At 38.2% G+C, this 12346-nt stretch overlaps 1 protein-coding gene across 1 annotated transcript in view; it reads left to right on the forward strand.

Annotated features, from left to right (window-relative positions):
- LOC128653620 (angiopoietin-2) overlaps window positions 1-12346 on the forward strand; it is a 120816-nt gene that overhangs the window by 47229 nt on the left and 61241 nt on the right. Inside the window, exon 6 of the mRNA XM_053707011.1 lies at window positions 4388-4489. Coding sequence (XP_053562986.1) covers window positions 4388-4489 — 102 coding nt within the window. The remainder of the gene's footprint in view (window positions 1-4387; window positions 4490-12346) is intronic.

Raw genomic sequence — 12346 nt, forward strand, 5'->3', positions numbered from 1 at the left:
CATTATGGTCACATGATAAAACTAATACTTTTGCAAGAAAAGCAGTAGGTATTAAATCATAAATGTAATATAACATGTGTCTTTAATTTATAAGCATATTATTGAGGTTATCACTAGTAAAGATGCAATGTATCTTAGTTTTTAATCTAGCCATGCTATTGTAATACCCCGCTCTCTGGCCACCCACTTTAAAACTCATATTTTTTGTGGGCTAACAGTTTGAACTGATCTCCATTCTTCCCTCTAGCTACAAAAAAGTGCCATAAGGCTAGAGCACCGATTGGAGAACAGTGCAAACCATTTGCTCACCCAAAAAAAATTACTTTTGAAGTGGATGGAGGGAGCGAGTGTTATTAGAATGGCACAGCTAGATTAAAAAGTAAGTTACCGTGCATCATCATTAGAAGTGATCATTTAAAGTCCATGTAAAATATTGCTCAGATTCCGGACCTGACTTTAAAAGATGTAAAGTTTAGTATCATTTTAAGTAATTGGAAGATTGGAAAAAAATACAGCAAAATTGTTGTAAATTCGAGTAAGATGTTTAGTTATATAGCTAGAGATTTTAGGTTAAGTTAGTTAGTTTTGTAGGTCAATAACATTTGAGCATCTTTGTCCTCTGCTGCATTTATTTTTTCATGCAGGATGTTTTAATAAACCCATAACTATTATGACCGAAAACTTCTTTGGGAAAGGAAATGCAATTACTGGTCACGTCATATGAATGCAGTATGGTTTACTTTGAGTGAATAAGGCTGCTCACCTTAATAATAGTCAGATATTGCTAACTGATTAGCCTGCATGTAATATACATTCCACATGTGCAAAGAATTCCAGCCCTAGACAATAGGAGTCACCTGTACCAAAAGTTTACAGTCAAACAGCAGTTCCCAGCAAGAGGAACACATGGTGGTACGTTTTTACAGTCATGAGGCCCTCAGTCAATAGTTGTACTGAAAAGTCTTCAATTAAATGGACAGAAATGTATTTTATTTCTTTGATGCATTTAGAGGAGGACAGTTTAAATGGTCCAGTTGTACACAGACATGCAGTTCCTTAGCTTAGCTTCAAATTCAAAACAAAAAGCTTTATTACAACCTTGTTGTTTAGGCAGATATTGTTAACATGCTTCAATATTGCTCTTTCATGTGCATAAATGAAATGTTTACAGTTTTATGTACTTTTTATCTATGTTCATTACGTGTATAAAACACCATGAAATCTTCACTGGCACAATACTGATACTGTATATATAACCTACATACCTACATATTGCTCCATAAAATACAACTAATGCATTATTTCCATATATAACCTGCCCTATCCTATACTTCCTGGGCATAATAATCTTTCTGATACAGTATTATATTGGCTTAGACATATTCAAAACTGTTTGAGAAACTAATATTTTGCAGAAAAAAAACTCAACGCAACACATTACGACTTAAAAATTGTGCAATTCAAAGAGATTTATACCAGCCTTTCATCACAGCAATGAGTTGTGAGTTAAACATACCAGATTCATACAAATGTCTCCAAAACATTACAGAACAAATGAATTAAAACAGAAAAAAAACTCTATAAAACATTTGACTGAACATATGCACATAATTAAACTTTGAAAAAGAAACACACGGTAACCTTGTCAGCTTTGAAATAGCGAGACACAACCGCAAGACAATATAGGGGCAATATCTTTATGATGTACACATGCTGGGCAGTAGTGCTGGTGAAAAATCCCGACCACCTCTCTAGAACGCCCACAGCCACCTTACAGATACCTTCTGTTCTACCCAGCGACGCGAGACTACTTACCATAGCATAACAAACATGTATACATTGTTAAATTACTGACATTTACATAAACCGTTTTTTTGTTTTATAAGTGTTGCAGGTTTAATTATTTTTTTCCCAAGTTGTTCTTGGTTTTTGTTTGATTTGCGTGAGATCATGTATTGGTACCTCATGCAACTATAGATGTTAATAGCGGGAACACCCACTTACAAAATGTTGGAAAGGGCAGGTGAAGCGATACTCAGTGAATTCAATGCAATCTCACCTTTACAATAAGGCCTCTTTTACACTTCAACAGCACCTTTGAATCAGGCTCAATGTGTATGTTATATCTTTTAATCTATACATATATAGGGTTAGATAAAGAGTGGAGCGTTATTTAGTGCTTTTGCTAGAGTACTAATTGTGCTAGAAGTAAGCGTTTTGCGTGTGTCGGGTTGCACTAGTATTACGAGTTGAAAGTAAGGAACTTAGAGCAAAAAAAGTGGAAAAATAAACTAACACCCAACTCGCACGCAAACCCGATCGCATATGCTCATGTGTGCTAGCCCTACATGTAAATATGAATATTTAAAATTCCAATGTTTTGCACATAGCAGAATATGTTCTATTTATTCATAAATAAATATTTCTACATATATCTGATGGTATTTTGGTACAATACAGTATATATCTATACCTATATATATATATATATATATATATATATATATATATATATATATATATATATATATAAAACCCTAATTCAAAAAAAGTTGGGACAGTATAGAAAAAAACTGTAATACGTTCCAAAAGTTGGGACAGGGGCAATTTAGGACTAATAGCGATGTGACAAGTTGAAAAAAGAAGATGATGTGAAACAGGTGAGGCAATCATGTAATCATAGTATATAAGGAGCCTCCAAAACAGGCCTAGTCCTTCAAGAGCAAGGATGGGTCGAGGCTCGTCAATCTGCCAACAGATGCGTCAGTGAATAATCCAATACTTTGAGAATAACATTCCTCAAAGACAAATCGGTAGGATTTTGGGCATTTCACCTTCTACAGTGCACAGCCAGGCCCGGCGCTTGCAATGGGGCGCAAAATTGGAGCAGTGATTTTTTTTTTTTTTTTACATTTTAGCAGTGGCGGAACTTCCAGGGTCCCAAATGTCGCATAATCCATTTGTGGCCACTGGGCCCTAGAAATCCGCCACTTGGTAGGGCCCAGCAGCACCATATCCTCTGAAAGTGAAACTCAGAGTCAGCATGGCTAGCACGCCACTATCTAATAACTTTAAGCAGTGCCGCCGGTATAAGCTCCTCCTCCACCCTAACGTGCTCTAACTGTTACCCAGCAGGCCAGCACTCATCCCTCTTCAATCTCGGCCAGTGTTCTGTAATGTTTCCCTACCACAACACCAGCTTTCACTATTACACACACAGATACAGAGCAGTGTGTGTAAAAAACAGTCCAGTTAGGGCTTCGAGAAAAAACGTGTGTCCAGTCCTTCTTCCTCGGCGGCTCTGTGATGCATACATCATGATACTTAGGGTATATACAGCCAGGACACCTTGCAAATTATCTCATAACATATGTGTTAGCTGTAGGAGTGTGGAGTTGCAATGTGTCCTATATCCCTGGAATGAACTAGAACCTGGGTTATGCTTGCTTATTGGTGGACTAAATGTAGACACCAATAAACAAGCGCTATCCAGGGTGCTGAACCTAAAATGGGCTGACTCCTAAGCTTTACATTCCTTCTTTTTAAATAAAGATAGCAAGAGAACGAAGAAAAATTGATAATAGGAGCAAATTAAAATGTGGGTTTAGTGTCCCTTTAAGCAAATGCACAGTCAATGTGGTGTAAAAACACTTCATATACAGAACCCCTCCTCACCGAGATCGTAGATGAGAGGCGATGTTGGCAGACTTTTGCTGAAGCTGTGATTCCTATTATTTCCTATAGAAAACAAATCGCCACTCGTCGGAACAGAGAGGGACAGACCACTTTTTTTATTATGATCATGTATTGATCATCAGGGCCTAAGTATTGGTCTCACTGTGAATTTTTTTATAAATATAAAGAGATAGGCTAATGGGGTCTGCTCTCCTTGCAAGCTCAGCCTTTTTCATTGGGTTGTAGTTTAAATTGGCAGCTGCAGCTATTTCATATACAAAAATAACCCTAAATGAGCAATTTCCCATACATTTATAACTCTGCACCTGGTATAAAAACCGGGTAAACCGGTTTTACAATACACTGTCCCTTTAATGGCGAGATGTTCAGATTCACATCTCTAGAACAGTGTGCACAAGATATTACTTTGTTTCCATGCCTTTTTCACCTACCTGTACTCAATAATCATTACTGTCGTGCACTCGCTATAAATATACTTTGCTTTACAGGCTATATTGGCTTCATTATACACTTTGTATAGCGATGCTAAGCATGCAAATTTTCAGCAGCCTATTGAAAAAAATATCATGGGTTCAACTATAAACTTGCTTTTGCTTGGCCAGCCAGGCATCCATAGTTATCTGCCCACTTTGCCTAATTACACTTGTGCCAAACAGATATTGAGTGTGTTGTTTTAAACTGTTTTACATAGGCGCTTTGTGATATGGAGACCAGTGGAGGAGGCTGGACTGTTATACAACATCGTAAAGATGGATCTGTGGATTTCCACCGGCTCTGGAAGGAGTACAAAGAGGTGGGTCATGGTCATTTATTAATCTGTTAGACACTCCCTGGGTATGCACATAATCTGGAATAGCAATGACACTAACTAAATGGAATAATCTTGGCAGGAGAAGGCTGCAGAATTACAGTTGAGAAAAAAAGAGGTAATTATGCCATATGTTGTATCCCTATTTGGCATCCAAGAGGTTAAACAGACTAGGGGGCCTATTTACTATGGTGCGAGTGGACATGATCCGATATAGCGGCTCATGTCTGCTGCACATCGCTAAATGCCGAAAGCATACGCTCTCGGCCTTTATCATTGCACCAGCACGGGGCATCAAGCTCCGTATGGAGCTTGATAAATATGCCCCTAGGAATAAGCTCTCCACAGCAATGTATTTATCCTCCTGCATCAGTTAATATGGTCAAGAATCTGGTGATATTTTGTGTACTTGGTGACATAAACATTATTGATATTGTGTACTCCTTGCTCATATACTCAATGCTACTGAATATTATAGTAATAATAGTAATCATTTTTATAAACATGACAGTAAAGCATTGCCAGTGCCACTCCTGATATTTTCAGGGCTTACATTTTTTTCACTGTGATTAGTTTTAGGCAGTGGGGTAGATTTATTAAGCAGCGGATTCTGCTTTCTTCGCCCAGCGGAAGTTAAGAAGCAGCGGTCATAAGACGGTATACGATCGGGATGATTGACACCCCCTGTTTTGGCCCCCGATTGGCCGCCGGTGATCAGGGGGCGGCATTGCGCAAGCATTTAATTAGAAATGGTTGTGCAATGTTAAATGCTACAGCAAATCATGTCCGGCTGGCACTTGGTAAATTAATCCCAGTAAATCAATCTAATTAGTGAATGGAGATTTTAATGAACCCTAAACTAGGATGATAGACAAAGAGAAGATTCAGAACAAGAGGTCCTGCTGCAGTGGTGATTCAGTTTGACAAACTTAGTAGTAGCTAAGGTGGACAACACCACATGATACAAATAACACCAGATATAAAGTGAAACTGATGTTTATGGTTGTAGAAAATGAGAAATCCCAGTCTTGTGTAATTGAATTGCTGTTAGTATCAGCTTGATAATTCTCTCTAACTTACTTTATGCCAATTAATCAAATATATCAATAAAAAATAATTGAGATGTTTTTAATAATATAATCCATGCATTGTAGATGCTACTTTATAAGCACCCAGGGCCAAATTACAACATTTTTTATTGCGTGTGCTAAGTTCAATTCCAACATGATTAGGGTAGCATGCGTATTACAAGTTGAAAGTAGAAAGTTACTGCAAAAGCGAAAGTCCAATGTGCGCTAACTTCAGGACTTCAGATATCGCGGCCACATTAACTTCTTCCATATGGAGCGCACTGTTAAAAAAAAAACAACTGCATTAGAACAACTGTAGTTATGAATATTTTACATTCCAATATTCCATTTTCTTTTTCTTTATATTTATATATATATATAAAATCTATTTAAAAATACAAAGTGTAGAATATAAAATATTTATATCCATAACACAGTAAAACACATTATAACACATTAAAATTAAATAAAAATTATATTTCAAGTTTTAAAAAAAGTTATGTATAATAAGTCATTGTTTGCTGAAGGGAAACTGATACATTACACCCATCTCAAAATCGCAAGGTCTGCAATGGCAGCTGACAGGTATATTGTAGTCAAAATAAAACTTTTAGGATTCAGATACCCGAGAGCAAACATTAATTGTGCTTTAACATTGCTTGTGTTAAATCAATAGCGATTCTATTTTTGTGCTCATCTTGCAAGTTGAAAGTAATTGTTTGTTGTTCGAATTTAAACAAAAGTCTAGGATGTGCTACCATATGCATGTCTGATAGCACGGGTGTGCTAAATCCCTCAAATAATAGACTTTTATGGGGGTTCTCAGTAAAATGCATATGGGATATCGCTCTTAGTTGATGGTGCACAAGTAGCAGAGTTCAGGGCCGCCATCAGGGGGTGACAGGGGTGACTCCTGTCAGGGGCCCAATGGGCTAGGGGGGCCCCATGAAGTAAGAACTAAAAAAAAAATTGTTTTTAAATTTTGGCAGCCACCAGTGCTAATTGAGCATGGGCAATGTTATTACAAGGAGTAAAGTATTAGCATTTGAGAGGATTTCTGAGTGTGCACTAAACCACTATGCACAGTGTTAGACAGACTTGGCACTTTGTTTGTAGAGTGTGTGCCTGAGTCAGACGGCTGATCACTTTCATTTGCAGAGGAGGTAGGAATTACTTAGCAAATGTTTTTTATTTCTTTGTGCAATTTAAGATTGTAACTTCAGTGTGGTAGTAGTTGTATGGTGGGGCCAGGGGTCCATAAAAACAATTTTTTTTTAGCAGCAGTGTATTTATGATTATTTGACAATGCTGTAGAAATTCTATATTTAAAGCCATGCAGAAATGTTTCCTCCTCAATACACAAATGATATATATTACTGCCCCTTTATGCAAGGACTTTCCAGATACAAGGAGGCATTTTATCCAAGATTTTTACATCTGCATAACATGTTATACTCTCAGACTAAGATTGTTCAGTGTTGGAAATTAGACAGGTTCACTTAAAACTGTTCAGTTTACTCTACAGCTGACTTAATTTTGAAATGCATACCAACAAGCTTAAATCCTGCATTTAACCAGATCTAATGGAATGAGTACCACAGCTTATGGTTCCACCAAGACCATATAGAGTACAGCATTTTCAAAATCCACAAATACAGCTGACAGGTGGGAACATTTGTACACTATGGGGCCCATTTATCAAAGGGCTTGCGGACCTGATCCGACACTGCGGATCAGGTCCGCAAGACCTCGCTAAATGCGGAGAGCAATACGCTCTCCACATTTAACATTGCACCAGCAGCTCACAAGAGCTGCTGGTGCAACGCCGCCCCCTGCTGACTCGCGGCCAATCGGCCGCCAGCAGGGAGCTGTCAATCAACCCGATCGTATTCGATCGGGTTGATTTCCGGCGGTTCCTGTCCGCCTGCTCAGAGCAGGCGGACAGGGTTATGAAGCAGCGGTCTTTAGATCGCTGCTTCATAACTTGTGTTTCTGGCGAGTCTGAAGACTCGCCAGAAACACGGCCCTTCAAGCTCCATACGGAGCTTGATAAATGGGCCTGCATATTTGAAGTGGTGCTCTTGGTTGGGGAAAATGGGGAAAATATCAAACAAACATATGTCAACCTTTTAAAAGTACTTTTCTTCATCTAGCCATCTACCCAGATCATTAATATACAATTTTGAATTCACAGAATTATTTTTGTTTGCACATTTACAAATATGATTCTTTAAAAAGTGATCTCTTAATTTCTACATATTTTTTTATCATGCATGTTACACACTGTTGATTTAGGGGATGCAAGGTGCATCAATGTTTCCTCCTGTGAGTGTTTCTGTGGGTGTCTGTGTTTATGTCTTTGTGCTTTGGTTTGTGTCTATGAGTGTGTATGTATTTTTTTCTGTTGGTATCTCTGTGAGGGTGGGTGTGTATGTATTTGTGCATTTTCTGTGGATGTCTGTGAGGGTGTGTGCATATGTCTTTGAGCTTTTTCTATCGGTGTCTCTGGGAGGGTGGGCGTGTGTTTGTCTTTGTGTATTTTCTCTGGATGCCTCTGTGAGGGTGAGTGTGTATGTCTGTGTTTTCTGTGGATGTCTCTGTGAGGGTGTGTATTTTCTGTGGGTGTTCCTGTGAGGGGGTTTGTATGTCTTTGTGTGTTTTCTGTGGATGTCTCAGTGAGGTGTGTGTATGTATGTCTTTCTGTATTTTCTGTGGGTGTCTTTGTGTGTGTGTGTATGTCTTTGTGTGTTTTTTGAGGCGGTCTCTGTTGGTGTTTCCTTGGGTGTATGTGCAAGTTTGAGTTTGTGTGTGTGTCCATTGTCTGTTCCTTTTTAGGACATTTTGACCTTACTACTGATTATTCACATCTTTCTACGGACTGAGACTAATGAGACCTTTCCGGAAGTCACCAATCTACCATTTAACCTTTAAATTATTGTTTAGGCAGTTCAGGGCCCTTCCTTTCAGCCACTGCATGCTGTTGTCATCATTTAGTTGGCATCTTCCTTTACAAAAAGATAACCAGAACTCCATATTTTGTTTTCTAAATCTCCTTTTTTTTACAAAACTGTAGTTTACCTCATTACTTGTCAGGTCAATGTAAACAAGTGCTAAGTGTCTGTTTGGGTGTCTGTGTCTGAGTTTCTTTGCGTGTTTGCTAGAGTGTCTATATGTGAATCCTTATGTGTGAGTGTGTGTGTGTGTTTCAGTGTATGTTACTACCTTTACAACATTTCCAAGTTTAAATAGACACAAGAATAAAGTGCATATACGTTTTAGTCACATGGTCAAAAATTGCACATGTCAAAGGAGGGGGGGGGGGGGGGCCCAGATCAATGGTTAAGTCAGGGGCCCCAAAATTTCTAGTGGCGGCCCTGGCGGAGTTCTTAATGCAGTTCTGTGCTATACTGTCAAAAATAATGGTTTACTTCAGGTCTTAAATTTTACAGTGGTATTTAAGATTACAAGTGAGCACAACACTTAACTCACCACTTGTAAAACAAGTATATGGCACACTAGAAGTATAGGGCATATTATTAAGTATAGGGCACACTAAAAGTATAGGGCATATTATTAAGTATAATGCACACTAATAGTATAGGGCATAGTATTAAAAGTATAGGGCATATTATTAAGTATAGTGCACACTAATAGTATAGGGCATAGTATTAAATGTATAGGTCACACTAAAAGTATAGGGCATATTATTAAGTATAGGGCACACTAAAAGTATAGGGCATAATATTAAGTATACAACACTAAAAGTATAGGGCATTATATTAGGCATACGACACACACTAAAAGTATAGGGCATAGTATTAAGCATATGACACACACTAAAATTATAGGGCACAGTATTAAAAGTATGTCCCTTTAATCTAGGTAAGTGGAATTTTACAACTAATATCACAATTACAATTGTTATAGGCAATTTAAAAATCAGTTTAAAATATTGATACTTTTATAGATTGAAATCACTGACTATAAATGTACTCTGATATGTTTTCTTAGAATAGCATTATTTTAATTGTTATGTGTGTATATGTTAGTTCTTCTGTGGGGACCCAGAGATTTATCTGCTATAATATACGTGTGCTGGATTCCTTCATGCCTGACCCACTGCTGGCTATTTGCTTTCTGCATTAGAGACAAAAACTAAGCATGTCTGTTTACATCCTATAACTGTTCTGCTCTACTGACTCACAAAAGAATTTTACAATATGTATGAGAGATCTGTTCTTATTTAGAGAAATGTGTAGCAAATCCTGATTTATATCCCTGATATATTTGAAGAAACCTTTGGTATTTATAGAGTGCTGTACTTCATTAATGAAGAATTTTCACTTCTTCCTTTAAAACAGAGGTTACAAGTATTTGAGAATTTGTCACAGGAAACGTAAAGAAATGTTTGAAATTTTGTTAAAACAAAACTGAGGAAGCCATAAGAAAAATTGCATGTTGCAGTGCTCATTCTCAACCTAAACATTTTAAAATTCCTTGTTAGATGAAACAAGAAAAATATGTTATATCCTTTAGCCACCTTTTTTGGGTGCTTTATGGTTTACCTGGGTCCAGGTTATCAAAGGATCCGGCTGCAGGCTTGCATGAGCGATCGCGCAACTGAGAGTTAAGAAGCAGCGGTTATCATAACTTAATACTATGCTTCTAAAGGGCAAGATTACAAATGGCGGGCTCATTTATCGCGTGCCCATAAATGGCAAATTCGCCCCTTTACGGGCATGCGATAAATAACCAGCCATTACAAGTGCCTAGTTATTGCTTCCGTGAGCTCACGCTAGCATCTAGCGCTCAGAAAATTAAACATAGATCAGATATCTGGTTTATTTTCTAAATTTCCCCCATTTGCCCCCAAATTTAAGAGTCTTGTAGTTTTTTATTTAAAATAAAAAACAACTGAATGAAGCAGTTTTTAGGGGTTAAAAGTGGTAGGTGTGGGGTGTTAAAAACACCCCCAGCAAAACCAGCACTGAAAACTGTCTTTACATTGCGGTCTATTTAAAACTGTGTGTTCCCTATAAATATATATGTATATGCTTATATACATATATATTTATGTGTTAATATGTGTATATACAAATATTACAACATATATATTTAACATTTGCTGTCCATTACTGCACCACTTACTCCCTTCGCTGCGCTAGGTTCTCAGCTGTATCACACGGCATGAGAACGAGGATCCCATTAGCCAATGGAAGTGCACTCTTGTGAGCGCAATGCTTCCATGCAATGTGAACGCGAGGTCACCTTCACATTGTGCCTAACTTTTAATACCACTTTGAAAACCTCTGCTTTAAGTTAAGGTGTTCTGATGATGCAGAAGTACCTGATAATGTAACTTTAGGATGACTTTCAGACATAGAACTTTTGCGCATACTTGGAGGAGGCATAGCCGGCACAACTACAGGGCACACAAACCTTTTAAATCATGAAGCAAAATCTGAACCTTTCGCTTGTATTGAGGAAACAGAAGAAGGAAAGATTCCTTTATAGGCAAGAGCAGTATTAGCTTGTTAGAATGCCTGATGTGATCCATTCAGGAATTGCAAAGCTGAACTGGTAACAATCCTTCAACATAGAAAATAAAATTATTATCATTGGATCTACCCGCTAAAGAATAATGTAAGGCAGTATGCTCCATGAAATACACAGACAGACATAATATGCTCCATTAAAGAATACACAGACAAATAAAATAAATTAAGACATCCACCTTTTTTTTACTTTACTGTAAATACATAGAAATATAGATATTGATGGCAGATAAGAGCCATAGGCCTCTATTTAACAAAGTCTGGCGGACCTGATCCGACAGTGCGGATCAGGTCCGCCAGACCTCGCTGAATGCGGAGAGCAATACGCTCTCCGTATTCAGCATTGCACCAGCAGCTCACAAGAGCTGCTGGTGCAACGCCGCCCCCTGCAGACTCAAGGCCAATCGGCTGCCAGCAGGGAGGTGTCAATCAACCCGATCGTACGCGATCGGGTTGAATTGTGGTGATTCCTGTCCGCCTGCTTAGAGCAGGCGGACAGGGTTATGGAGCAGCGGTCTTTGTGACCGCTGCTTCATAACTGCTGTTTCTGGCGAGTCTGAAGACTCGCCAGAAACACGGGCCCACAAGCTCACTACGGAGCTTGTTAAATGGGCGCCATAGGCTCAGCTAGTCTGCCCCAATGAAAATAAAGTCTTATTCTGTTCCAGCAACACACACGTTTATACACATCCCAGGTCACATGACCTTCCTCCAAGGGGGTAATAACTTACTGCTCAAGTTACACTGAGCCCGTTTACTGGGTGAATGACAGAAATTGAAAATATGTAAACCCACTTCGGCCTTTTCATTTGCCCCTGAATGCAAAATGATGGCATAATATTTTACATTACTAAATTACCAAAAAATAACCCCATACCTCAGTTCAAATATCTGGCATTTCCGAGGTACCCCTTTGCCACTTATCCATATCCTGCCAAGCTTGGAATTACTTTAATCCTTGTTTAATCAGCATCTAAAATGTATCCACAAGGATACTGAATATGTTTTCTGAGAAGAGGTATGGGCATTATTCTTCTTATTGAATATTGTGGATAGATAACTTTAGCTTCAGCCCGGGAGAATCACACAACTGTAAAAACAGTAAACAAAATGTAGAATACAAAAAAAGAATATGAGACAGACAACCTTGGACAATAAATATTAAAGGGAAAACCTCCTTGTGTATTGAAAGTAAATAATAAAAATGCACTACATAA

This window comes from Bombina bombina, chromosome 3, assembly GCF_027579735.1.
Source record: "Bombina bombina isolate aBomBom1 chromosome 3, aBomBom1.pri, whole genome shotgun sequence".
Lineage (NCBI taxonomy): Eukaryota > Metazoa > Chordata > Amphibia > Anura > Bombinatoridae > Bombina > Bombina bombina.